The sequence below is a fragment of the Desmodus rotundus genome, chromosome 10 (assembly GCF_022682495.2).
Source record: "Desmodus rotundus isolate HL8 chromosome 10, HLdesRot8A.1, whole genome shotgun sequence".
NCBI classification, from domain to species: Eukaryota; Metazoa; Chordata; class Mammalia; order Chiroptera; family Phyllostomidae; genus Desmodus; species Desmodus rotundus.
In genome coordinates this window covers 38,861,467-38,887,951 of record NC_071396.1, presented here as the reverse complement: position 1 = coordinate 38,887,951, position 26,485 = coordinate 38,861,467, and the positions used below count along the sequence as shown (strand labels likewise).

The following is a 26,485-nucleotide window of genomic DNA, read 5'->3' as shown; positions in this document are numbered from 1 at the left end:
TTTAACTTATACACACTTATGAGGATTCACCTGTACTTCTTGTATCTTGTTCATGCCACACAACTTAAGTAATTTGTGGCTGGATTTTGCAGGTAAAGATCAGATTTACTGTACTTTTTAAAAGTTTTGCTTTTTTTTTTTTTAAACCACCTTTCAGATCTCTCTCAGTTTTAGGCACTGGCCGGGTAGCTCAGTTGATTTCAGCATCTTTCCAATACGCCAAGTTTGTGGGTTCCATCTTTGGTCAGGGCACGTAGAAGAATTGACCAGTGAATGCACAAGCAAGTGGAACAACAAATCAATGTCTCTCTCTTCCTCGCCCCCTCTTCCTCTCAGAAATCATTAAAAAATATCCCTTAAGTTCTAGTAAGCTTTAGTAAGCTTATAACCTTTTAGGTGAGTGCTGCTTCCAACGCATCTGAGCATTGTGGTTCTTCAGTCATAAGGGATAGGCCTGGCAGGGCCACGTGGCTCACGGGCCGGTGCTGTCACTGTCGTGATTTACATCACTGCTTTGCTCAACTGCGTTGTAAGATGCCTCCTCCCTGGGTGATCTCCGATGGCTGGGCCTTGGGCGGCAGCAGAGTGTCTCCAGCTTCCTCAGAGGAGGGGTGCAGCACACTCGCTTTGCTCACTCCATGGTGTGTCCTGGATTTTTTTCTTTTTTGATCCCCCGAAACTTGCCTCCTGCTCTTTACTACTGTAAGTGAGCCTTCAGTGAATACCCTTGTGTATTTATAGCTGGTAACAGCATGAAGAAGGTGACACACTCGTAGTGAGGAGAGTGTATAAATGGGCACAGTGTTTTTGGAAAGTAATGTTGGCATTAAGTGTTTTTCATAAGCCGTAAAAATATTCATAAGCATTGACACCTTATACCCCTGCAAGAAATAATGCCCTCAAAAGAGAAGGGTATGCACAAGATAATTCATTGCATGGTTGTAGCTCACAGCCCCAGACTGGAAGCAGTTGAAGCATCTCGCAGCGGGAGCGAGCCTGCGTGTGTAAATGTTGAGACTTCTGCTTATGTCAGCCATGAAACTGCTGCACGGCCACTGAACGCCAACGTAAGAGTGGCCCAGTGACGACGGCCGTCTCAGTAGCACTTTGCACCTCACAATGTGCTCTGTAGCCCATGAGCTGCTGCTGACTGGGGTGAGGGATGACATCGGGACCCATCTACTCTAAGATTAGACTCTTGTAAATAAATACACTAATGAATAAGGACTGGAAAGGAGCTCAAGAAGTCGAACTTTTGCCTTTTTCCTGTTTGGAGTTAAATTTTCCCGCTTTCCCTTTAAATGTACGTAATGGTGTTGGAATAGCACCGTGGTAACCTTTGACGTGACTCTCACTTTGGTCCGTGTATTAATAGAAAATGTGGGCACGAGCATCTGACAGAAGCCAAGCAGTCTCCCCAGGAAGATGCTGTGCACACAGCGATTGCAGGAGGTTCAGGGACCCGCCACCAGGGGCCCAAGGCTTGCCCACTCGAATGTGGTGTGTCTCCACCACCCAGAGCCCCCTGGGTGATTCCAGTGAGCAAGGTTATATAAGCTACAGTTGCCTACAGAAGCTGTTGGGTGCAAATATGTGAACTTAAGTGTAAAATCACACCCTTGCCACTGGCAAGTCGCAGGAAGCAGAGCTAGTGTGCTGCTTGTGGCTGTTCATTGCTGCACCTGGATGGACAAGTGCTCATTCCCTTGGTGTCCCCGCCTGGCCCTGGATGGTGGCTGCACTGGAGTCCTCTGCAGGGAGCCAGGCTCTCACTAGGTGGAGCTCGTGTGCTCTGGTCAGGGCTTACGGGTTTACAGACTTCTCCAGTCCCACCTGACTCCAGACCCCTTATCTGTGTTGACAGGAGCCGAACCCTCCCAATGTCCCTGTGCCAGCCCAGGCATCCAGCATGGGGACCCAGCCGCCCACCGTGTCCGTGGCCAGCACTCACAGCAGTGCCCCCTATCTCAGCGGCCAGCAGCAGGCAGCTGTCATGAAGCAGCATCAGTTGCTTTTGGATCAGCAGAAACAGAGGGAGCAGCAGCAAAAGCATTTGCAGCAACAGCAGTTCTTGCAAAGGCAGCAGCACCTTCTGGCAGAGCAGGTAAAGAGAAAGGTGGGAGCATGCCGCCCCCCCCCCCCGCCCCCCACACCATGTGCCTCCAGGTCCCTGCAGGGCCACGTGCTCCATAGGGCGCAAGGTGACTGCACTCATTGCGCTCATTGTGGGTATTAGAGTGCTCTGCCGCTTTAAATCCCTCTCTGGGAGTGTGACATTTCTCACGGTGGTGGCCTGTGTGGGAAGCAGCTTTACGTAACTTAGCGGGGATTAACGAAGGCAGAATCTGTGGCCGAAACCGTACTTGTTAGGGACGTTTCTCCGTGTCCAAGCCCCCTGTGCGTCGGTGCACACGGGGCCCAGCGTGGTTGCAGATGCAGAGTCTGGACAGGCTGGCCATGGGGCCTGCGGTGTGGAGGGTCAGGGCCAACAAGCCCCACCAGGTGCTGCTGTTCACCCACTTGGTCAGCAGGTACAGTGTGCAGGGGCCGAGTTTACAAGAGTTCTCAGGTTTTAAGTTACATCCTTAAGACATGAGAGAAGAACTAGCCATCCAGCAGTTCGGGTCGATCGAGGATGACTTTAAAACCCGCCTTACTGCCTCAGTTCTGCTGGTTTTAAATGACAGCTTTGCACGTGGCATTTGAGTTGTTTCACCCATTTAAAGTGACGCCTAAAAGGGAGCCCTGGACCCAGGAGGAGTTACTTCCCCCATCTTCCCAGGCCTAGGCACCCGCCCGTCCACTTTCAGTGCACGTTTCTTGTGGATTAAAGGTTCGACCATGTTGTAGCATGTAGCAGTACTGCCCCCTTTTTATGGCTGATAATGTTCTGTCGTATGAACACGTCATATTTTAATTGTCCACTAATCTGTTGATAGGTAGGCTGTTTCCTGAACTTTTTGTGGACATAGCTTTTTAATTCTCTGAAGGTATATCTAGGGTTGGAATTGCTGGGTGAAATGGTAACTCCTATGTTTAACCTTATGAAGAACTGCTGGGCTGTTTTACAGACCAGCTGCAGCGTTTTACGTGCCCGCAGCAGTGTGTGAAGGCCCGCCTGGCTTCCTTCTCCCAGCCGTCCTAGTGCGTTCCATGCGGCACGCCGCTGTGGCTTTGGTTTGCACCTTCCTGACCTGCCCTCCATTTCCTAAAGCTGATGTGCCGCTTTTCTCTTTTTAACTGCTGCTCCTTAGCTCCAACTCATCCTTCTGCTTCATAGTATTTATTGAAAATCCCCAAAAAGAGACTATGGGCATTATGTCCACGGGAGTCCATCTGTGAGTAACAAGCTTGGACAGTTTTCTTTCCTCAGCTCTAACACTGTTTGTTTTACGTGGGCCTTTTTTTGCTCTGTTCTTGGCATGTTTAGGAGAAGCAACAGTTTCAGCGCCATCTGACCCGCCCACCACCCCAGTACCAAGACCCGACACAGAACACCTTCCCACAGCAGGTCGGACAGTTCCCAGGTGAGTGGCGTCTGCCATGGGGGCGGGGTGGGGGGCGCGGGGGGCGGCGGGCCTTGCACCCAGCAGGCAGGCTGCTCCGCACGTGCTCTGTGCCTGCCGTCTGCTTCAGCCTGGCACTCCGTGGGTCTTCTTCCTTGTAGAAACCTCAGTCTGCCTGAGGGGCCTGCGTCCTAGTCATGCACTGGGTCAGGAGAAGAGGGTGGGAGAGGCAGACCTCTTTAGCTAAGTACTTTGGCCAGGTCCCTGGCTGTACGGTCTTGTGAGCAGGAAATGGCTTCTGTAATTCTTAAGAAAGTTCTTTGCTTCAGCAAAGTGACCTCTCCCAGTTTCCAGATAAGGAGAGACTTAATGCACTTGTGTGGCTTTTGCTTCTTTGTTTTTCTTCCTGTCTGCTCACTTTCAAATGTCACAGGGGGCTGCATCAGCCATGGACAGTTGGCCAGGAAAGGGCAGGAGGCACTCTGAGGGGTCTCAGATGTCACGTGTCAGACATGCGAGGGAATCTGGCTGCCATTACTCAAACTGTCACTCCAGAAATGCCGAGAGATACCGATGGGCAGGTGCAGGAAAATGTGGTCTCTTCTTGGAGGGTCTTCGGAGCCTGTCCTTTCCTTGGGCAGTGACTCTCACTGTAGAGTGTCCGGGAGAAACTGACCACAGCTGTACATTCTGGAGGAGACCAGGTGGAGTCTATGCACATGCTGACCAGGACCGAGGAGCCAAACTCGGTGGGCATCTCAGAAGCCTGGGTCTCAGCCGTCTTTGCTGCCTTCGTGATATCTGTCATTGCTGTGGGCTCTCTGTGGGAGTGAGAGAGGCTCTGTGTTTCCCTCCGCCCAGTCATTAGTTAGATGCCAGTGGGGCGCGTGAGAGGAGGGACAGAGTGCACAGCTGAGGCCCCTGGACAGTGGCTGTCTTGCCGCGGAAACTCACCTCAGTCAGTGCTTTCTCGCCGTAGCCATCGCTTCAGGCAGAGCCCCCGACCGCGGCTTCCCTGAGCGGAGCCTCTCGGTCCCATTCCTCAGTGTCTTCCCTGCACAGAGCAGGTGCTCGGCTTCTTCCCTTTCAAATCCCAGTGGGTTCGTCAGCTTTCCCTGAAGCTTCCCGGAGCCCTCCCAGGCACCAAGCCTCCGTCCCCTGTGCTCCCGCAGCCTGCTGCCCAGCCTGTGCCATAGCACATGGCAGCCATGCCTCCCAGAGGTGGGCCCTGAGTGGGCTCCGTGGAGCCCAGTGCCCCGTGTTGGGCCTGCACAGGGCAGAGATAGGTGGGCCTCGGAAGGCGAACAAGCCAAGGCCACTGGCTACCCTCTCCTCGGGCTTTGCCCATCCCTCTGACTCTGTCTTAATCTCAGATGCCCCTGGGCCCCAGGACTCTCTTCTTTGATGTCTCACTGGCTGTGAGGTGCCTGGTGTTCTGATTCTGCTGTTCATGCCCATAGGATGGCATTTGCGCCTTGGCTGTGGGAGGAGTCTCCACAGAGGTAGCCAAGAAATCCCAGCGTGATTGACAGAATCTTCTCTGTCTTCTAGGGTCTTCCGCTGCCGTGCCTGGAATGAGCACCTTGGGTCCATCTAACTCCAGCTGTCCTCGAGGATTCCCTCAGGCCGGGAATATGATGCCAATGGGTCCCGGACACACTGCCGTTTCCTCTCTCTCCTCAAACTCAGGCCAGCAGGACCGTAGCGTGGTTCAGTTCACTGGCTCCCAGAGCATGCCACAGGGCAGCCTCTATGGCATGGCCGCCAGCATCACCCAGATAGTCACCCAGCCCCCATCACAGGCCACCAATGGACATGCCCACATTCCTCGGCAGACCAGCATGGGCCAGAACACCTCAGTCTCAGCTGCCTATGGACAGAACTCTCTGGGGAGCTCTGGCCTCTCCCAACAGCACAATAAGGGGACCCTGAACTCTGGTTTAGCTAAGCCACAGGTCCCAAGGGTGTCAGCAGCCATGGGAGGCCAGAATCCCTCCTGGCAACACCAGGGAATGCCGAACCTGAGCAGCCAGGCCCCTGGGAGCACCACCGTCAGCCCTTTCACTGCAGCCTCCAGCTTCCACATGCAGCAGGCCCGCCTGAAGATGTCCAGCCCACAGTTCCCCCAGGCGGTGCCCAGTAGGCCCATGGCCCCCATGAGCTCGGCGGCTTCAGCCGGGCCCATGTTGCCTCCTGTGAGTGCACAGCAGAGGACCAGCGCCCCCGCCCCGGCGCCTCCCCAGGGAGCCCCGCAACAGGGCTTGCCGGGCCTGAGCCCTGGTGGGCCTGAACTGGGAGCCTTCAGCCAGAGCCCTGCCCCACCCATGGGTGGCCGGGCAGGGCTGCACTGTGCCCAGGCCTACCCTGTGCGGACTTCAGGCCAGGAGCTGTCCTTTGCCTACAGTGGGCAGCCAGGGGGCAGTGGGCTGGCCAGCATGGCAGGGGATGCCGACCTGATCGACTCCTTGCTGAAGAACAGGACTTCGGAGGAGTGGATGAACGATCTGGATGACCTTTTGGGGCCTCAGTAGTGGCAGGATTTCTGGTGTTTTCAGTGTTCTTACATCCTGTATGTTTGTTCTCATATTCAACAACAAGCAACTATTTGGACCAAAAGCCCACAGCGCGGGTGCTGGGTGGGTAGAGCAGAGCCCGGGGCAGAGGTCCCACCTGGCTGGAATCTGCAGAGCCTCCTGCTCCACCCCAGCGTTGTAGTCTGCTGGGCTGGCCCCAGACCATCTGCTGGCATCACCTGGTGTGGGGACAGCAGGACAGGGTTCCACAGATGGTTTTCTGTCCAAATGACCAAAAGCCACCAGATAAAGCAGTGGCCCCGCAGTGGCAGTGGCAGGCCTCTGAAAGCCTGTGCCATCGTGTTGGCTTCGTCCAAGATTCCTCCGCTCGCCTCGTTGTGGGGGAAGTTTGTGTTGAGACTCCATATAGCAGAACTATTTGCAATTTGTAGCATAGAAAAGATAACATTTTTAAAAGGTTTTAAAGCAGGATAGGTGGTGGTTTGAGCCGATTACGTGGCATTGGAAACCTAGGGCTTCCTTTAAGGGCCTCTTGTATTCGGGCTCCGTCAGCCTTAAGGAGAAGGGGAGCATCACTGGAAGAGCCTTTCCATCAGTGCAGGCTGTGGCGATGCACGTGGGAGAAAGGCACCGTGAGGCAGCAGAGCTGGTGACGGTGCGGTCTGCCCCGCTGCCCTCCCTCCAGAATGCTCTTCCTCCAGGTGGGCGTTTCTGAGGACCCTGGTGGAAGAAGCCCTCCTCCCCATGCTGGTAGCAGGACCCCAGGCTGCCCCCAAGCTAAATGCTGAAATGGAGTATTTGGGATTCCTGGGTCCCCTTTTGTTGTCAGTCCCCACCCTCTGCAGTTGGTTGTCTGACTGTGTGTATTCAGTGTGTGAGAAGGTGAGCATCAGATGGTTGTGCACAGAGGTCATTTCTTCACCCCATCTTCCCTTCCAATCCCCTTTTTTCTGCCCCCCCATTTTTCTCTCTGCAGCCCAACTGGAAAACCTCTTTGAGACAATGATTTACTAGATTGGCGGGGGGAAAGAATCATTACAATTCCTTAGGGAGACCTCCATTGTAGGGAGGAGGGACCCCTCCCCGAAAGGAAAGCTTTGGGGAAGGAGAAGGAGCCCCCGAACCCAGGCCAGAGGGAGGAGTTCTACTTTGTTTTTCCTGCTGCCCCTCCCGTGTCAGATGACTTGCACTTTTTAAAGAGAATGGCTTTATAACACTAATACGTCCTTTTTAAAGATCCAAGTGGACTTCTATTTTAAGGTCTATGAATTAATGGACTCGACTGCAGGAGTCCACAAAACAAAGTATTTACCTGTGGGCTGTTTGTGGAAGAGGAAGATACACCGAGCGTTCGCTGCAAAGGAAAGCGGACTGGTGAGCACAGGGTGAGCCCCTCTCCCACAGAGTAGGGGGGAAAGGGTCCCTGGTGAGCGCGGTCTCAGGAGACAGCCACAGTGAATTCACAGAGTGTCCCATGGAAAGAACCGAGCCGAGGAAAGGATTCCCGCGAGCAGCCTGAGCGGCTGGGGCGCAGGGATGGAGGGCTGGACGTTGGTGATGCTCTGCACCTGCAGTGCCTTCGTGGGGGCTCAGCCCTCACCCCTCTTCTCTTAGAGCCATTTCCCCTGACCCACCTTCCCTGCCTTTCCGGATGCTGGATTTAGCTCTCTAAACAGGGAGTAAGGCATCGAGCCTGTGATACCACTCTCTGAGTGCGCTCCGCAGTGTGGAGGGGAGGAGGGTGACTTCAGCAGGTTTTCTACCAAAAAAGGGCGGGCAGACCGCTAGTGATGGGCCCTCGTTCCTCTCTGGTCTCTCTCTGGCTGTTGCTCACCTCTGTCCCCAGGGCACTCTGCCTCCCTCCTATGGAGGCTGCCCCTGCCTTAGTCCCCCTAGTCCTGGGCCACCTAGACACACAACAGGCTCCTTGCCTGCTGTAGTGTCAGAGCAATAAAATGTGATGCTTGGGGCCCCCCAGGGAGCTGCCCGTGGCTTTATTTATGAACCTGGTGTTTGGGTAGTCTGGGAGGAAGGGGCACCACTTCCGTGTAACCGCCCCCTGCCCCCATCTGCCAGGAGCCGTGACTCAAAAGGGTGCTGGGACTTTTGTTATACACATTTGCTTCGTGTAAATAAATGTTTACAGTTTTATATTAAAGATGGAATAAGCGATAGAGCTTCTGACTGTATATTTTTTACTTTTATAGATTTTAAAACTATTACCCTTTATATATGTGTTTTGGGGAGCTATGATAAGTTTTATGGCAAACAGTTGGTATTGTTAACTTTTTATTGTCATCAAAGCACATAAAAGCCCTATTAATCCCCTTATTCTTCTTCCCTTAACTCTGGTATACACCAAAAAGAAACCCTGGCTTTCCTGTGTCGTCGTTGTGAACAATAAAAGTATTTGCTAGGACAGAGGCTGCCCATGGATTGACTTCACAAGGCCGGGCTGCGGGGCGTGCGTGGGGCGGGCATGGGCTGTGGCTGCTTGGTCTGGTCGCTGATGTTCCTCTGAGGTTTGTCACTGGGGGTGACAGGAGAATGGAGCTGATACCACTCAGGGCCATCAGGCTCCCTCTCTGGGGCTTGGGCATGTCCCCAGGTCCAATGTGAGGGAAGTTGGACCAGAGAAGGTCAATGTTTCGCAGCCCCACCCTCTAGGTACCGCAGGTTCACAGCGCGGTGCCTTCATACAGCGAGGCGCTTTTGGTCTCCCGGTGTGCGCAGAAGTTACGTGTACGCTGTAGTCTCACAGAACACCGTCACATCATGTCCAAAACTATGTGCATGCCTCAGTTCACTGCACAAGGAAATTTTAACTACTAGATTGCTAAAAAGTGTTACTCGTCTGAGCTTCAGCATGTTCTTGCTGGTGGTGGCTTTGCCTCGATGCTGGTGGATCAAGGTGGCAAGTCCTTAAAATGGGACAACGGTGAAGTCTGCCGCACGGAGTGCCTCTTCCTCTCGTGAACAGCGTCTCCGTAGCCTGCGATGCTGTTTGATAGCAACTTACTCAGAGTAGAACTTTTTTCCAAAAGCACTGGAGTCACCCTCTCAAACCCTGCTGCTTCCAACCCTCCTTCAGCGTCCTTACCTCCCAGTCTTCACAGAACTGAAGAGTCAGGGCTTTTCTCTGGGTTGGGCTTGGGCTTGGGCTTAGGGGGACGTGGTGGCTGGTTTGAACTTCTGTCCAGAGCCCTAAAGCTGCCCGGGCTGGGTAGATCAGTTGGTTGGAGCGTCTTCCCGATACACCAAGGTTGCGGGTTCCCTCCCCCGTCAGGGCACAGACAGGAGTCAACCATGAATGTATAAGTACGTGAAACAACAAATCCGTATTTCTCCCTGTCACTCACCCTCCCCCCGCTTTTCCTCGCTCTGTAAAATCAGTAAACATTATTTGAAGATGACTAAAAGTTTCTCCATATGAACAATAAGTGTTTCACTTTCTTACTCTCTCTGGTCAATGGAGTAGCACTTCAAATTTCTTTAAAGTGCTTCCCCGTGGCATTCACAGCCTGGCTGGCTGGCTGGCGCAAGAGGCCTAGAGTTCAGCCCGTCTCAGCCTGAAGAGGAACAACAAGATACGGAAATAATGAAGGAGAACTTTCCCAGACTGGCAAAGCAAATAGACTTCCAGGAAGTCCAGGAGGCTCCGAGAGTCCCAAAGAAGCTGGACCCAAGGAGGAACACACCAAGGCACATCATAATTACGTTACCCAAGATTAAAGGTAAGGAGAGAATCTTAAAAGCAGCAAGCGACAAGGAGACAGTTGCCTACAAAGGAGTTCCCGTAAGACTGTCAGCGGATTTCTCAAAAGAGACCTTACTGGCAAGAAGGGGCTGGAAAGGAGTATTCAACATCGTGAAAGACAAGGACCTATAATCTAGATTATCCAGCAAAGCTATCATTTAGAATGGAAGGGCAGATAAAGTGCTTCCCAGATAAAGTCAAGTTAAAGGAGTTCATCATCACCAAGCCCTTATTACATGAAATGTTCAAGGGATTTATCTAAGAAAAAGAAGATCAAAACTATGAACAGTAAAATGACAACAAACACAACTATCAACAACTGAACCTAAAAAACACAAACTAAGCAAACAACTGGAACAGGAACAGAATCACAGAAACGGAGATCACATGGAGGGTTATCAGTGGGGAGGGGGTGGGGGAAGGTAGGAGAATGGGGGGGAAGTACAGGGAATAAACAAAAATGGTAGGTAGAAAATCAATGGGGGGAGTTAATGGAGAAGCCAAAGAGCTTATCTGTATGACCCACGGACATGAACTGAGGGAGGGAATGGGGGTGGGAGGGGGTTTGCAGGGTGGAGGGGGATAAAGAGGAGAAAAAATGGGACAACTGTAATAGCATAATCAATAAAGTTAAACTTAAAAAGTCCATGCCATCTGTCCCACCCCAGCAATTGCAATTCTGAGAAGCCACGCTTGCATGGCTGCGAGGCGGGTTTTGCGAGGCGGAGTGGCACTCTGGCTGCAGAAAGCAAGCGTGGCGGCCTCTGGCCACAGGGGCTTGGTCGAGTACTTCGCTCGGGGAGATACAATACACTTATGTTAAGCATTTGTGAAGGTTTGGAACATAGCAACTTGGAATGATGATTTTCTTGGGCTTCTCATATTGCAAGCCAACAGAAAAGAAATTTGGCTAGTAAAATCCCCTAAATCCCTTGACCTGTCTCTTTTTATTTTTAAAGATTTTATTTTATTTTTAGACAGAGGGGAAGGGAGGGAGTAAGAGGGAGAGAAACATCGTTTTGTGGTTGCCTCTTGTGGGCTCCCAACTGGGGACCTGGCCTGCAACCCAGGCATGTGCCCTGACTGGGAATCGAACCCGTGACCCTTTGGTTCGCAGACCGGCACTCAATCCCCTGAGCCACACCAGCCAGAGCTGTCACATTTGTGACACATTTTGAGCTTATGCATTGTGACTGGGCTAGTTCTCTGTCTCTGTCCCCAGCTGGAAGGGACACTTTGTGATCAGGGGCCTGTCTGGAATCTTCTCACTGAACCCAAACTTGACTGCCTATCCCCATGTGGACGACTCCTTTGTCACCTCTCGGCCTCCTTTTTCTGGCCTAACAAATGGGTATGACAATGATTCTTAGGTCCGAGCAAACCTGCTGAAGTGCTGAAAGTGTTGTCTGGTGCATGTGGCCCCACACGTTCTGTATTAATATTATTAAGCATTTGAAAGAGTCTCCAGAGAAGGAGAGAGGGAGGAATCCTCAGGCTTGCCACCCCATTCCTTCACAGGTTCATTTATCCAGCAAACACTTGTTGAGAGCCTACAGCGTGCCCGCTGCAGGAGCAAGGTATAGACCAGTGAGTCTGCCCTGGGGAGACTGAACTTGAACGTGGCAGTGATCATGACACTGACATGTGCTGCTAAGCACACATGGCCTGTCAGGTGCCCCTGAATCTACACTCCCTCCCTGGGAGGGATTTTCATTTTCTAGGTGAGGTGTCTGAGCTCAGAAAAGGCGGGTGTGCGCCCCCACCTCCTCACCAGCACTGGGTGGAGCAGACCGCCCTTTTCCTCAGCAGTCCCTCCCAGCCCCCCAGGCACTGCTGGAAGCCCAGCATAGCACTGAGCCCCACATATGTGGTACTATGTATCTTTTTACATGTACATTTCAGGGAAGCACTTGCAGGTTCTCTCTGGCTTCACTGTTCTCATGCAGTAAAATAAGGGTCACTTGAGCACAACCACTGAGATACCCTGACAGCTGATCGGCTGACCCAGACAGGCTCTTAAGTGACCACTGAGCAGGGAGCGTGTCCACCGTGGAGACGCTGGGTGAAGGGGTGAGTCACGTCTCAGAAGGGACTGAGTGGGGTGGCGAGAGATTTCAGCACGCTGATCAGAATGGTGTGCTATTTAAAATTTATGATTTGTTTATTTCTGGACTTTTCCTTAAATGTTTGTGGACCACAGTTGACCACTGGTAACTAAAACTTTGGAAAGTGACACCACAGATAAGGGAGGGGGGACGACTATTATTTTATGCCAAGCTGACACGTTAATATTGCGCTCAATTTTAACACGCACAGTATTGGAAAAATATATTTTATTGATTATGCTATTACAGTTGTACCATTTTTCTCCCCTTTATTCCCTTCCACCCTGCACACCCCCTCCCATCATCATTCCCCCACCTTAGTTCATGTCCATGGGTCGTATGTATTAAGTTCTTTGGCTTCTCCATTTCCCACACTAATCTTATCCTCCCCCTGTCTGTTTTGTATCTACCATTTATGCTTCTTATTCCCTGTACCTTTTACCCCTCTCTCCCCTCCTCCCCGCTGATAACCTACCATGTGATCTCCATTTCTGTGAATCTCTTCTTTTAGTTGTTTGCTTAGTTCATTTTTGTTTTTGTCCTTGTTTTTTTAGGTTTTGTTGTTGATAGTTGTGAGTTTGTTGTCATTTTACTGTTCATATTTTTGATCTTCTTTTTCTTAGGTAAGTCCCTTCAACATTTCATGTAACAAGGGCTTGGTGACGATGAACTCCTTGAACTTGACCTTATCTGGGAAGCACTTTATCTGCCCTTCCATACTAAATGATAGCTTTGCTGGATAGAGTCATCTTGGATGTAGATCCTTGCCTTTCATGACTTGGAATACTTCTTGCCAGCCCCTTCTTGTCTGTAAGGTCTTTTTTGAGAAATAAGATGATAGTCCAAAGGGAACTCCTCTGTAGGTAACTGTCCCCTTTTCTCTGGCTGGTTTTAAGATTCTCTCCTCATCTTCAATCTTGGCTACTGTAATTATGGTGTGCCTTGGAGTGTGCTTCCTTGGGTCCAAATTCTTTGGGACTGTCTGAGCTTCCTGGACTTCCTGGAAGTCTATTTCCTTTGCCAGATTGGGGAAGTTCTCATTCATTACTTGTTCAAATAAGCTTTCAATTTCTTGCTCTTCCTCTTCTCCTTCTGGCACCCCTATGATTCAGATGTTGAAATGTTTAAAGTTGTCCTGGAGGTTCCTAAGTCTCTCCTCATTTTTCCGAATTCTTGTTTCTTCATTCTTTTCTGGTTGGATCTTTCTTTCTTCCTTCTAGTCCACAGTGTTGATTTGATTTCCAGTGTCCTTCCCATCACTATTGGTTCCCTGTACATTTTCCTTTGTTTCACTTAGTGTAGCCTTCATTTTTTCATCTAATTTGCAACCAAAATCAACCAATTCTGTGAGCTTCCTGATAAACAGTGTTTTCAACTGTGCATCTGATAGGTTGGCTAGCTCTTTGTCGCTTAGTTGTATTTTTTCTGGAGCTTTGATCTGTTCTTTCTTTCATTTGGGCCATTTTTTTTGTCTCAGCACACCTGTTACGTAGTAAGGGGCGGAGTCTCAGGTGTTCACTGGGGCGGGGCAACACGTCACTGCGCTGTGACGCTATACTGGGGGAGGGTCTGAGAGGGAACAATGGTGCTTACTCCACTCTCCGCGGGTTTTCAGTCACATTCCCCCGCGACCCACAAGCTAAGTGGGCCTAGGACCCTGTGGATCTCTCCAACGGACTCCCCTGTGAGTCTGGGAGTTTCTCCCGCTGCCTCAACCCCCACAGGTGTTTTCAGTCAGAGGTTTGAGGCTTTATTTCCCCACACTGGAGCCCTGGGTTGTGGGTCTGTCTTGCTCCTCAGTTGTTCCCCCTGGTTTATCCGCACCTGAGTCTGTGACCACCTTCTCTACCAGCCACCACCTTGCTGTGAGTCCTCTCCACCTGGCTGCCCATCTCCACCCCTCCTGCCGTCTGGGTGAGTGTTTCTTCTTTATCTCCTTGGTTGTCAGATTTTCATGCAGTTTGATTTTCTGGAAGTTCTGGGGTTTTTTTTAATTTTAATTTTTATTGTTATTCAATTACAGTTGTATGCCTTTTCTCTCCCCATCCCTCCACCCCACCCCATTTTTTGTTTTTAAATGTGTTGTTGTCCTTCTTTTGGTTGTGCGAGGAGGCACTGTGTGTCTACCTGCACCTCCATCTTGGCCGGAAGTCTGGTCTAACTCTGTGCAGAGTTTTGATGCCAACAAAGCTGTGCATTCTTCATGTCTCTTGGTCATGTGGGTGTGTCTCATCTTTTTCTTATTGATTCCTAAGATTTCTTATATATAAAGTATTCTTGACAAATGTTTCAAATATTCTTTTTTAGTTTTTCTTTTCTTGTTTAACTTTTAAAAAATGTGTTTTGGTTATCGAATATGTCAACTATTGAAGAAAAAATGAAGAAAAAGTGTTTTGGCCCCACATGTTTAAAATTTTTATGTAGTAGAATTTATCAGTCTTTTAAAGAATCCCTGGCTGGTGTGGCCCAGTGGTTTGGGTGCTGGCCTGTGCACCAAAGGGTCGTGGGTTCAATGCCAAGTCAGGGCACACACCTGGGCTGTGGGCCAAGTCCCCAGTAGGGGGTGTACAAGAGGCAACCACACGTTGATGTTTCTCTCTCTCTCTTCCCCTCTCTCTAAAGATAAATAAAAACAAAATCTTTAAAAAAATAAAAAATTATTGAGACTTTTGGTAAATATTCATCTTTATTTTCCTCCAGTGGTGTGCTATTGGAGTTTTTTTACTTTTAACTTTTTACCCATCTGAAATTTACTTGGTTTTGAGAGTTGAAGTGAAGGTCAAAACTTAATGTTTTTCCAAATGGTTCCTCAGTTGTCCCAGATCCATTTATTGAATAAGTAGCTTTTTTGCATTTAGATTTGAGGGTCCTCACTTATAAATACCAAATAACTATCTATATTTGAGTCTGTTTAAGGATTTTCTCTTCTTTTCTCTAAATCTACCTTTTTTGTTATCTGTAATATGGTGATATCTTCATAATATTCTTCCCATCCAGGAATATTTATGTTTCATTTTTATATACCCCTTACCAATTTTATGATTTCACTCATATTAAGTTATTATAGTTATTATCCATTTTATCTTTATGTTATACATAGTTTGGGTTGATATTATAAAGTGAGTCACTTCCTTGGGTATATTTTCTGGTAATTGTTGGTCTGTAGCAAAATTACTAATATTTGTGCATTCATCTCGCATCCCATTACTGTCCCAAATCCCTATGAACCGTCATAGTTTTTCAGTTAGATCTTTCTAGGTTAAATAAAGTATCATCCGCAAATAAAGATGATTTAACCTCCTTTGCTCTGGACACCTCTTTGCCTTTTCGTTTTGCCTTGTGCTGCTGGGACTGTCAGAGCATCCGCCTGCTCACCCACAGGACGCCGGCATTCTCACGCTGGCGACGGACTCTTTCCTCAGCTGTTACATGGTAGCCATGTTTCCCTGTCAATCACCACGCAGTGGCTGTGGTAGAACACTTTGTTTTAGCAGCAAAAATGCTTGAATATTCACACTCTTTGTCATAAATACTGTAAAGAGGCTCACATCACTTTGGATCAATTAGTTATCAACTTAGTTTTGGTGCCAAACTTACCCCAAAAATTCAGCTTGCGGAACTTTTTGATTTTCAGAATTATTGACAAAAGTCTGTGAATTCAGGTTTTATTTATTTCTTTTTCTCTATTTTTTGAACTTGGTCTTAAACTTTGTTTCTAGGTTGTCAGGTTTCATATCAGGGTTGCAATATTTATAGACTGATTGGGACATTTTCCATCTCTTTTGAAAATCTTCACCTGTTACTTGAACTTCAGAAAGCTGAACGATGGCATAACCATTTGGGATTGACCTTTTCGGGAGAGGTTATTTTGGATAATGTCCTTGGTTTTTTCTGTCATTGTTTATTTATCCATTCAGGTGTTCTGTTCTTTCTTGAGTTAATATTGGTAAAGTATATATTTATAGAAAGCTCAGTTTCACCTAGATTATCAAAAAATTCAGCACAGAGTTGCATATCTTATTTTTCTTATTTAAAAACCCCTATCTTTACCTGTGTTTATAGACTTTTTTTATTTCTGGTTTTGGATAATCACATGTGCTTCCTTTCTTTGTTTCTTAACAAACTGGCTAGAGATGTGGCCGTTCAGTGTCGGAGTCCCTTTCTTTTCTGCTCTAATGCACAAGGAGCTACTCTGTCACCCACGACGAGCTCCTTCCGCAGTTTGCTTCCTTTCTCCCCCACTTCTTGACTTGAATGCTTCCGAAGTTCTTGTATTTCCACAGTAGTGGTCGTAGAAGTACAGTGGAGGAAGGTGTTTCTTTCATGAAATGCAGGAGGGAGGAGAGTCAGGGGAAGTAAACTGGAAGCTGGGTTTTGATGGATGAATACGAGTTTCCTAGATGGAGAAGCTCTGTCTGGTTGAGACAGCAGCCACAGAGGGATGAAAGACCAGCTGTATTCTAGAAATGACCCCTGATATGGTGCACTTGAATGGACAAATGAATGGCATTCGTAATAATATATTTATTTATTGTATTTATAATAGAATCAGTATCTTTACTATACAACATAATGACTTATAAAATACGATTTAGTGAACAGAGCTTTTTTCTGGAGCTGACGGCTGGTGCTGAAAGACTAGATTTGGCTGGGACATAGGGACCCGGAGAGAACGTGGTGGGAGGTCAGCAGCAGGGCCACCTCCCGGGGGCCACAGGGAGTCCGGGAGAGGCATCGCACGGAGTCTAACGTATTTAGAATAAAGCAAAGCCCCTGGGCAGCAGTGCTGAGAATGGACGGTAGGGGGCAGCAGCGGAAGCTGGGTGGTGCAGGTTGGGAAGCTGAGGCGTAGAATTACTTTAGACCACATGGGACTCTGTTGCTCGTATTGTTAGTGGCTTGTGGAGGCATCCCCAGTATAGAATAAACTGCACATTTTTACAGTAAAAGTTGGATTAGTTCTGACACCTTTGTACACCTGTGGAACTTTATCACAAGATAAAGTAAGACAGCAGCCTAACCGTAACCCTAACCCAAGTTTCCCGCTGCCTCTTACTCCTGCAACTTTCCTTCCCTCCCATCTCTCTCCTCCCACCACCCATGGTGGAAAAAAAGGTACACCACCGGCGTGTTTTCCGTCACTACAGACTAATTTGCACTTCCCAGGGTTCTGTATAAATGGAATCTAGCTGTATATGAATTTTTTTTTTTCTTTTTGGTCTGAGCATGTAGTGGTCACTCAGCCTGATGACGGTAAGATTGGGCCGGGAGGTCTCTTGTGTCCACACCTTGTTCGGTTTCCTTTTCCTGTGAAGGGACACCCGTCCTGCAGGTGGCTACAATTTGTTCCCTGCGTGTCCCTCCAGTTGGGGGTGACTATAAACAGAGCTCTGAACACGGATGTGCAAATCTCTGTGCGGACGTGTGCTTTCGCAGTTCTGGGTGAGCACCCGGGGCCTCTTTTGTAGCTTGACCGGAGGCACCGGCAGCTGCCGGCGATGGGAGACCCGCGTGAGGCCCAAGGCCGCTGCATTCTATGTACCGTGCCTCTTGTCTCTTCTTCAGCACATGTCTCTTTTTCATTTTACGTGGCTGGATACCTTCTGGACAGACCTGGTATACTCTAAATAAATAAACAAATAAATAACAGCCATAAATCTTCCCCAAATGGTACTGGACCATGAGTACCTTTCTGCAACTTCCTTTCTAGTACTACATCACATTTCTCTTTCCATGTTGTTACTTGGAAAGCAGGACTTAGCATGCTGCGCTGAAGGATGGTGTAATATTCCACAGCAAGATTTGGCGCCCTTTTTTGTAAAGGGCCGAAGAGTACACTTTTAGGCTTTTACGGATCAACTACTCAGCTCTGCTGTTGTATTGGAAAAGTGGCCACAGGCGATACCTGAACGAATGGACATAGCTGTGTGCCAATAAAACTTTATTTACTAAAACGGGCCTTTGTTCTGTGGCATCCTTGCATCCTCATTCATCAGCTGGGAACCTCCCTCCGCTTTACAAATGTAGAAACCGAGGTCTAGGAAGAGGCGGTCACATAAGTGAGCACAAGAGAATTGAAACAGTGGGGTTTATCTGCTACAGCAGCCAGCGTTGTTCTAACGTGGGGCTTCCCAGGGACATCGGCGATATCTGGGGACACTGTTGGCTGCCACTCTGGGGTGGTGCTGCTGGCGTCTGTGAATAACACCCTCCACCGCAGAGGATGGCCTCTGTGTAAAAAATCACCCAGCCCTTAATGTCAACAGAAACCGTGCACTAGTGTAACAAACTCCCCTCTTACGATCATTTTATCTATGTATTTTTTCTCCGCCGTGGAGCACATTCACACTTCTCAGCCAAGGAGAGAGAAGGGGCTTTCTGGTCAGGGCACGCCGGGTGTGGGAACTGCTCAGAAGGGAGCCAGCTTATCATTTCCTGACTGCTTTGGCCTCGCCTGACGGGCAGGCGGAGCATGTGACTTCAAAACTGGCCTTCTGGTCTGGTCTGAGCACGTGGGTGGAGGTTTCAGACGGACCCACCCCTTGGGCTTCAAGCTCAGGTTTCCTTGGCAAAGGGTGAGGCTGATGCTGAGTTCTAGGGGTTTCACTGGCTGTTGACAACCTGGTGGGGATGGTGGGAAATTATTGTTTTATTACTGGTGCTGATTGTGATGCTCCAGTTTTCAAGGTCCAGCCCGTGGACTTCTTTGCTGTTCTGTCAGCACGCCGGGTACAGTCCTGGGGCCAGTCTTCTCCCAGGTGCCCACGTGATTTCATCCTCGACTCCTTCAGGCCTCTGCTTTAATGTCCCCTCATCGGAGGTGGCTTCTCTGACTACCTATTTAAAATCTCACCCTCACTCCATCAGACTCTCTGCAGCCTGGACGTTTGAATGGCAAAGGCACAGGGACATCCGCGGGTAAGGCAAAGCGAATGGGCAAGCAGCTGCTTCTGTTGCTTTTAAGAGGAAAGAGAATGGACTCCCCCTTTTCACAGAGATGTGTTACAGCTGAACTGTGTCCCCCCCCCCCCCAGATTCATATGTTGTAGCCCTAACCCTTAGTACCTCAGAGTGCGGCGGTATTTGGAGATTGGGCCGTTAGTGAGATAACTGAGTTAAAATGAGCCCATGATGCCATGAGGGCGGGGTGGGACTGTTGTCTGGGAAGGGCTGGCCCCAGACGGGAACAAAGAACCCCGGGGGAGGAAGGAAGGCGAGGTGGATGGGTATGGATGGAGGTTTGGTACAGGTTGCTGCGAGGGCAGGGCCCTGGGCCCTGTGACTTCTTTTCCTTTCAGGAGTGCAGAGGAGGTCGCCAGCTGGGGGTATGTGAGGTGGACCTGGGATCATGTGGGAGGTGAGGAGAATTGGGAGGGGTCACGAACCCGGCCTGGGGAGGAACCAAGAGACAACTGCAGAGGAATTGGGGAAACAATGTACCTGCGGCCGAGAGATCCCGCACAAAAGCCAGGTGGCAGTGTCTGATGTGTCTCAGCCAGCTGGAGCCTTTTTCAGGCCTTCTGCGGCCCAGAGACTTACAGGGATTGAGCCCACAGGAGGAAGCGCAGGTGCCCCGGTGGTTAGGAACTTTCAGAGGTGATATACTTTTATGAGTCTTGGTGTTTTCTTTTTCCAAACTGGTGGTGGTGGTGGCATTAATGTGAAAGCAGGGACAAGAGGACACCTGGGTTGCCTCCTCCCCGGCAGGTGGCCGCACCACTAGGCGGTCCCCTGTGGCATGCCGCAGGGCTCTTCCTCGGCCATCTAGTGGGTAATATTTGTAATGTCTTACCGCATTCTGCTTTTCATTTTGCTTACAGCTCTTGCTGCTATCTGCAATTATGACTTTATTACTGCTTCTCTCCCCTGTCCGCGTTTAGTGCTTGTTTTCTCCACTGCGTCTGCCAAACGGGGTGGAGATCTTCTTTGCTTTACTTAAGGTCACATGCACCAGTGCGGTGGGTGGAATAATTGCCCCTCACGTTAGGTTACAGAGGGAAGGGGAGTTCAGGTTGCCAGTCGGCTGACCTTGAGATGGGGAGATTACCTGGGATTATCTGGATGAGTTTGGTGCCTGCACAAGCTCCTCAAATGTGGAAGAGGCAGGAGAAAGAGGGAAGCAGAGGGACGGCACTGGGAGGAGGACTCAGCCTGGTGCTGCCAGCTGTGGAGACAGAGGAAGGACCCACAGGCGAAGGAAGGCAGGTGTTGCATTCCTCTCCAGAAGCTGGAAAGGGCTGGCGAGGGATTTTTTTTCCCTGGAGCGTCCAGAAGGAATGTAGCCCTGCCAACACCTTGATTTTCACTTAGCAAGACAATTTTTAACTTTGGATCTCCTGAACTGAACGGAATATAAGAAATGTGTTGTTTTAAGTTAATTTGTTACAGTAGCAATAGAAAATGGACACACCCAACCTGGCTCCGAGGAAATGTTCAGTAAATATTTGTTAAATGAACGATCGGAATGGCGACCTTGGGACTGGGGACCGGAGAAGACAGAGTAACCTTACGTTAGAGAGGCTACAAGGCAGCCAGGAGTTGGGAGTAGGTCTCGGAGTCAGTGGGGAATGTCTGGGTCAGGCAACTAGTATGAGGGGGCATGTACTTCAAGGTCAGAGCCGGCTGGGGCCCGACTCTCGGAAACACTTGGGAAAGAGCACAGGGGTCCCTGCCCCTCCCAGTGTGTTTTCATGGCATCCCGATGATGTGCTTGCTAAGGGGTCCAAGACATTCTTCTATTTCTTGTTTTTAAAAATTACTTTAAAATTTAAAAAGTCCTAAAATGATTTCTTAAAAAGATTATTTATTTATTTATTTTTAGAGAGAAGGAAAGGGAAGGAAAAACAGAGAGAAACATCAGTGTGTAGTTGCCTCTCATGCACCCCCTCAACTACAGACCTGGCCCAGGACACAGGCGCGTGCCCTGACTGGGAATCAAACCAGCGACCCTTTGGTTTGCAGGCCGGCGCTCAATCCACTGAGTCACACTGGCCAGGGCCTAAAATTGTTTCTTTAAGGCAGTTTCAGGTTTACTGAAAAGTTGAGCGGAAAATACAGAGTTCCCATATACCTTCTTTTCTCTTTCCCCTCGATTTCCTTTATTACTAACGTCTTGTGTTAGTATGTTACAACTGACGAACCAACATCATCAACATCATTAACTGAAGCCCATTGTTTACAGGAGGGTTCTCTCTTGGTGTTGTGTCTTCTTGGAGTTTTGACAAATGTGTAAAGATGTGAGTTTACCATTGCTGTATCACACAGAACAGACTCACAACCATGAGAGCCCCCTGTGCTCCGCCTATGGAGCCCCCACCCCCCCATCCTGGGAAACCACCAATCCTTCACTTTCATAGTTTTGCCTTTTTCCGAATGGCATACAGTTGGAATCATAGAGTACGTAGCCTTTCAGACCAGCTTCCGTCCCTGAGTCATGTGTGTTGAAGTTTCCTCCTCCACTGTTTGTTACTTTTTAAAAAATAATGGGGATGCGTGTGTGTGTGTACGTGTGTGTGTGACCTGCCATTTAAACCGTTTTTAAGTACGTTTAGCAGCATTAAATACAATCGCGACATTGTGCGACCATCACCACCCTCCCTCTCTGGAACTTCTCTTTGTGTTTATTGAAGTGTAATTGACGAGTGAAATTGCAGTGTGTGTTTGAAGTGGTGATTTGACCTACATCTACTTTGTGGCATAACCGCAATCAGGGTAGTTAACGCACCCACTAACTCACACATTGTGTGTGTGTGTGCGCGCGTGTGTGGTGAGATGCTCCTGTTCTACTTTCTTAGCAGATTCCCAGAATTCTTTTTTATTCTGAACCGAAATCCTCTACAGTTAAAAAGCTTCCCATTACCCCCCCTCCAGCCCCTGGTAACTTTGTATCTTCTAATATGCACTCTCCCCATGAATCTGACTATTGCAGATACTTGAAAGAAGTGGGATAATACAATACTTGCCCTTTTGCGTCTGGCCTATTTCACCAAGCATAGTATCTTCAGGGTCCATTTATATCATAGCAGGTGTCAGAATTTCCTTTCTTTTAGAAGTTGAATGATATTTCAGGGTGTAGACGGGCCACACCGTGTCTGTGCATCACCTGCCCGTGGACATGCAAGCTGTTTCTACTTTTCGGCTGCTGTGAGCAGGGGTATAAAAACACCTGCCTTCAGTTTTGGGGGGGAAAGTATATACCTAACAGTGGAATGGCTGGATCATATGGTAATCTCTCTGTGTTTTTGTTTCCTTTTTAAAAAAACTGACAAACACATCAGGTAAATTATGGCGCCCACCCATAATGTCTTGGGTCGAGAGTGAAACTGAACACTTGGCCCCTTGGCAATTTTTTTCTCTTGGACACAGTCCCTTCACACCACGTGGTGGTCACGTTCTCCCTTCTTATCAGCTCACAGACACACCTCATGTAACATAGATGCGAATTTCTTTATCGTGCTTGTTGAATGTATTTTCCCGTTCTCTGGCTTGTGTTTCTATCTGGGTTCTTCCTTTCTGGATATGCAGATACTTTTCTTTTCATGCAGTGAACTCGTGACACTGTAACTATTTCTTTGGTGACATGACGACAAGTGCTGTCTCGAAAGATTGGTTCTTACTCCATTCGATCTCCTCCTAGGTTGTTCTGGAAGAATAGAACAATTATTAATTTTCAACTCAGCAAACATTTTTAACAAGTTATGGTTAAATATTCTTTGAGATCTAGTTTTTAAATCTATTTATTAAAGACTCTGGATTTCCCTCCCAAATTATCAGGCAATTATCTCACCCCTTTTTGTTGAATGATAGTGTTAGAGAAAAAATTTTCTCATTCTAAATTACTGGAAGGTACTTTTAAAAAATGAATTACTAGATCCAAGAGGGTGGTGGAGCAGGTGGATGTTATACTCACCGCCTCCCAGGACCAAACTGGAATTACAATGAAAATACAGAGCAACCACCTGAAAGACCAACTGGAGACTGGCTGACGAGAAGTCTTGTAACCAGGGATCTACGGAAGAAGCCACATCAGGACAGGCGGGACGGGCGGAGATGAGAAGAGGGCTGGGTCCCCTCTCAGGGGTGGCAGCGGAGATTCCGGAGGGATATTTCAGCCGCAAAGGTTCCCCCTGAGAAGCATGGGGTCTCAACTCCAGGCGGGGCTTCCCAAGCCAGAGCACCAGAGCTGGGAAGAGGTGCCCACCAAATACCTGGCTGTGAAAATCATTGGGGATTCTTTCCACAAGGGAGAGATGGGAATCTGCTGGAGACAGACCTTCTTAAAGGGCCAATGCACAAAATTTGATTTGCAGCCACTTACCCTGGACTCTGGTGGAGTGGAGTAGAGTCTCCTGAGGAGAGATGGAGGTCTGTGGCTCTGTGGAGGGAGGTGAAGGGGCAGCCACCAGGATCCCTGGGCTGAGCCCTCCCCCGCACCACAGATGCCATCTTTCTTGGGTGGGGCACTCCCCTCCATGCAGCATCAGCCTGGGGGATGCAGTAGCCTCATTCTCTGGGCTCCCTGTAATCCACCCCTGCTGAGGAGTCAGCCGCCTGGGCCAGGGTGTGGATGTCTGGGCAGACTCAGGGGATGTCAGTGACTAACCTGTGTGGCTTAGGGATGGGGACACTCCCCCCACTTTCTTGTGAACTTGAATGACAGTGCATCCCCTGCATGGGGGATACACTGGCTCCACCTTCCCAACTCCTGGTGGCTCCGCCCTGCTGAGGTCTGGGCAGGATCTGGGACAGCTGGAGTTATATGGCTCTGGGGTGGGGGGTCACTGTTCCCACCTTCCCCAAGCCTGACTGACACCTCCTACTCGTGGGAGGTTACTAGCCCTGTCCTCTGGACTGCCCCCTGCTGAGCTCAGACAGACTCTGGGACAGACTGAGTTGTGTGGCTCTAGTACGGAGTCATTTTTTTTCTTGCCCAGCCGGCTGGGAGACCTCCCATCACAGGGCCAAATCTTGGTCTGTTTGGGTGTGATAAGTTCTGCAGGTCTCACCCTGATGACTCCCTGAGACCCGGCCCCACCACAAAGGTGTGCAAGCACCCAGCAGGTGGCAGCTAGACTTGGTGTACCCTGGGACATTGGCTGAGTGGCCTCAGATGCAGCACTGGCACCACGTTTGAACCTGTTGGAGTCTGGTGAACACCTCCCGGCCCTCCCTGGTGACCCACTGAGAACCTACCTTAGACAGCTCGACTACAGCCAGTGACTGAGTGTTACAGGCAGCTGGCAGGCAGAGACAGCAGAGGCAGCAGAGGCGGACCTGAGGGTGCATTGGGACTTTTGCTGATCTGCCCCAGGGCATGGTGCAGGTAAAAGCCACCCTTGGTGTGCCGCTTGGTCCTCCCTATGTACTCCTAGGCCCAGCAGAGGCAGCCACAAACTGTAGATCACCTTGTAACTCCAAACAGGTTGTGTAGAGTTAGTCACAGGCAAAGAGAAAATCTAAAAAGCAGCAAGAGAAAGCCAGTTACCTACAAAAGAGCTCCCATAAGACTGTCATTGATTTTTCAACAGAAACATTCAGGCCAGAGGTATTCGCATGTGAAAGGGTCAGGCCAGGTTTCTGACCCACCCGACTGCTCCTGGCTCAGTTGTCCCGACTCGCTTGATAGCTCGCAGCTTCATCAAAACTCCCACCTTGTATAATAGACACCTGGCACCAGCCACAATGGCCAGCGCTCAGACTGACCTTCCTGCACCTGGGAGCAGCTCGGCCCTTTACCTAACCCATGGACCTGACTCACACCCTGAAACTCTGAGGGGCAACAGTCCAGAAGAACAAGAAACTAACCCCTATTTTGTTCCCCTGCGACCATGTGCTTTTTCTTTTAAAATCCCCATTCTTGCCTCCCTCAGCTGCTGCAGTCTGCTCGGGCTCAGCTCGCTTGTAGTGCAGCTCCAAATAAGGGCATTTGGATCAGATCACCCAGCTCCTCCCACCCCCATCTCTCGTGTGTTTCTGACAGCAGGGACTATTCAAAGTGATGAAAACCGAGGACCTAGAACTGAGACTACGTTAGAATTTAGGCTATCATTTAGAATTGAAGGACATATAAAGAGCTTCCAGACGAGAAAAAAACTAAAGGACCTTAGCTTTTCTTTCTTTTTTCTTTTTTTTTTTAACAAGAATTGCTATAAGGTCTTCTTGAAGAAGAAGAAGAGGAAGAGGAAGAGGAAGAAGGAGAAGGAGGAAAAGAAATAAAGGAACATAGTTAATAGAATAAAATGTCAATAAACACACACCTATCAATAATTGCTTTAAATGTAAATGGCTTAAATACTCCAATCAAAAGACATATAAAGTAGCTAAACTGATAAGAAAACAAGACCCACGTGTATGCTGCCTGCAAGAGACCCACCTCAGAACAGAAGGTACGCACGGACTAAAAGTAAAGAGATAGAAAAAGATATTTCATGCAAATGTAAATGAAAAAAAGAGCTGAGGTAGCAATACTTATATCTGAAAAAATGGACTTTAAAACAAAACCTATCATAAAAGACAAAGAAGGACACTACACAATGATAGAGGAGCAATCCAACAAGAGGATTAACCCTCGTAAACATTTCTGCACCCAACACAGGGGCACCCGAATATGTAAGACAGGTCTTTATGGACATAAAGGGAGAGATTGAAGGTAATACAGACAGTAGGGGATTTTAACGCCAATTGACATCAATGGACAGACCTTCCAGAAAGAAAACCAATTAGGAGACAGAGGCCTTAAATGACACACTAGGTCAAATGGGTTTAACTGCTGTCTTCACAGCGTTTCACCCCAAAGTGCACCTGGGATGTTTGCCAGGACAGACCACATGCTGGGACACAAAACAAATCTCGATAAATTGAAGAAGACTGAAATCATATCAAGCATCTTCTCTGGCCACAATGTTATGAGACTGGAAATCAATTACAAGGAAAAAAAACCCTGAAAAACACACGAAGACATGGAGGCTAAATAACATGGTACAAACAATGAACGGGTGAACAATGAGATGAAGGAAGAAATGAAAAATACCTTGAAACAAATAAAAATGAGAACACAACAACCCAAAATCTAAGGGACACAAGGAAAGCAATCCTATGAGGGTAATTCATAGCAGTACAGCCTGCCTCAGGGAACAAGAAAAGTCTCAAATAAATGGTCTAAATTTACACTTAAAAAAGGGAGTAGAAAAAGAACAACAAACAAAGACCATAGTGAGTTGAAAAAAGGACATAAAAAAGACCAGAGCAGAAATGAATGAAAGATAATCTAGAAAAAAAAAGTACGAGAAAAAAAGATAGGAGACCCAAATAAATAAAAACAGAAATGAAAGTGGAGAAGTAACAACGGACACCAAAGAAATACAGAGAGTTGTAAGAAAATGTTACAAATGGCAACTATATGCGAACAAATTGGACAGTCTGGATGACACGGATACATTTCGACATATACCACCTGCCAAAACCGAATCAGGAAGAACCAGAGAATCTGAATAGACAGGGTACACCTAGTGAAACTGAAGCAGTAATAAAAAAAAAAACTCCCAACAAAGAAAAAGCCTGGGCTGGATGGCTTCACAGGTGAAT

General features: G+C 48.6%; 1 protein-coding gene across 1 annotated transcript in view; it reads left to right on the top strand.

Annotated features, from left to right (window-relative positions):
• MAML1 (mastermind like transcriptional coactivator 1) overlaps nucleotides 1–8,459 on the top strand; it is a 41,934-nt gene extending 33,475 nt beyond the window's left edge. The window contains exons 3-5 of the mRNA XM_053912719.2: nucleotides 1,865–2,104; nucleotides 3,431–3,527; nucleotides 5,058–8,459. Coding sequence (XP_053768694.1) covers nucleotides 1,865–2,104; nucleotides 3,431–3,527; nucleotides 5,058–6,037 — 1,317 coding nt within the window. The 3' untranslated portion in view covers nucleotides 6,038–8,459. The remainder of the gene's footprint in view (nucleotides 1–1,864; nucleotides 2,105–3,430; nucleotides 3,528–5,057) is intronic.
• Nucleotides 8,460–26,485: the final 18,026 nt, after the last annotated feature.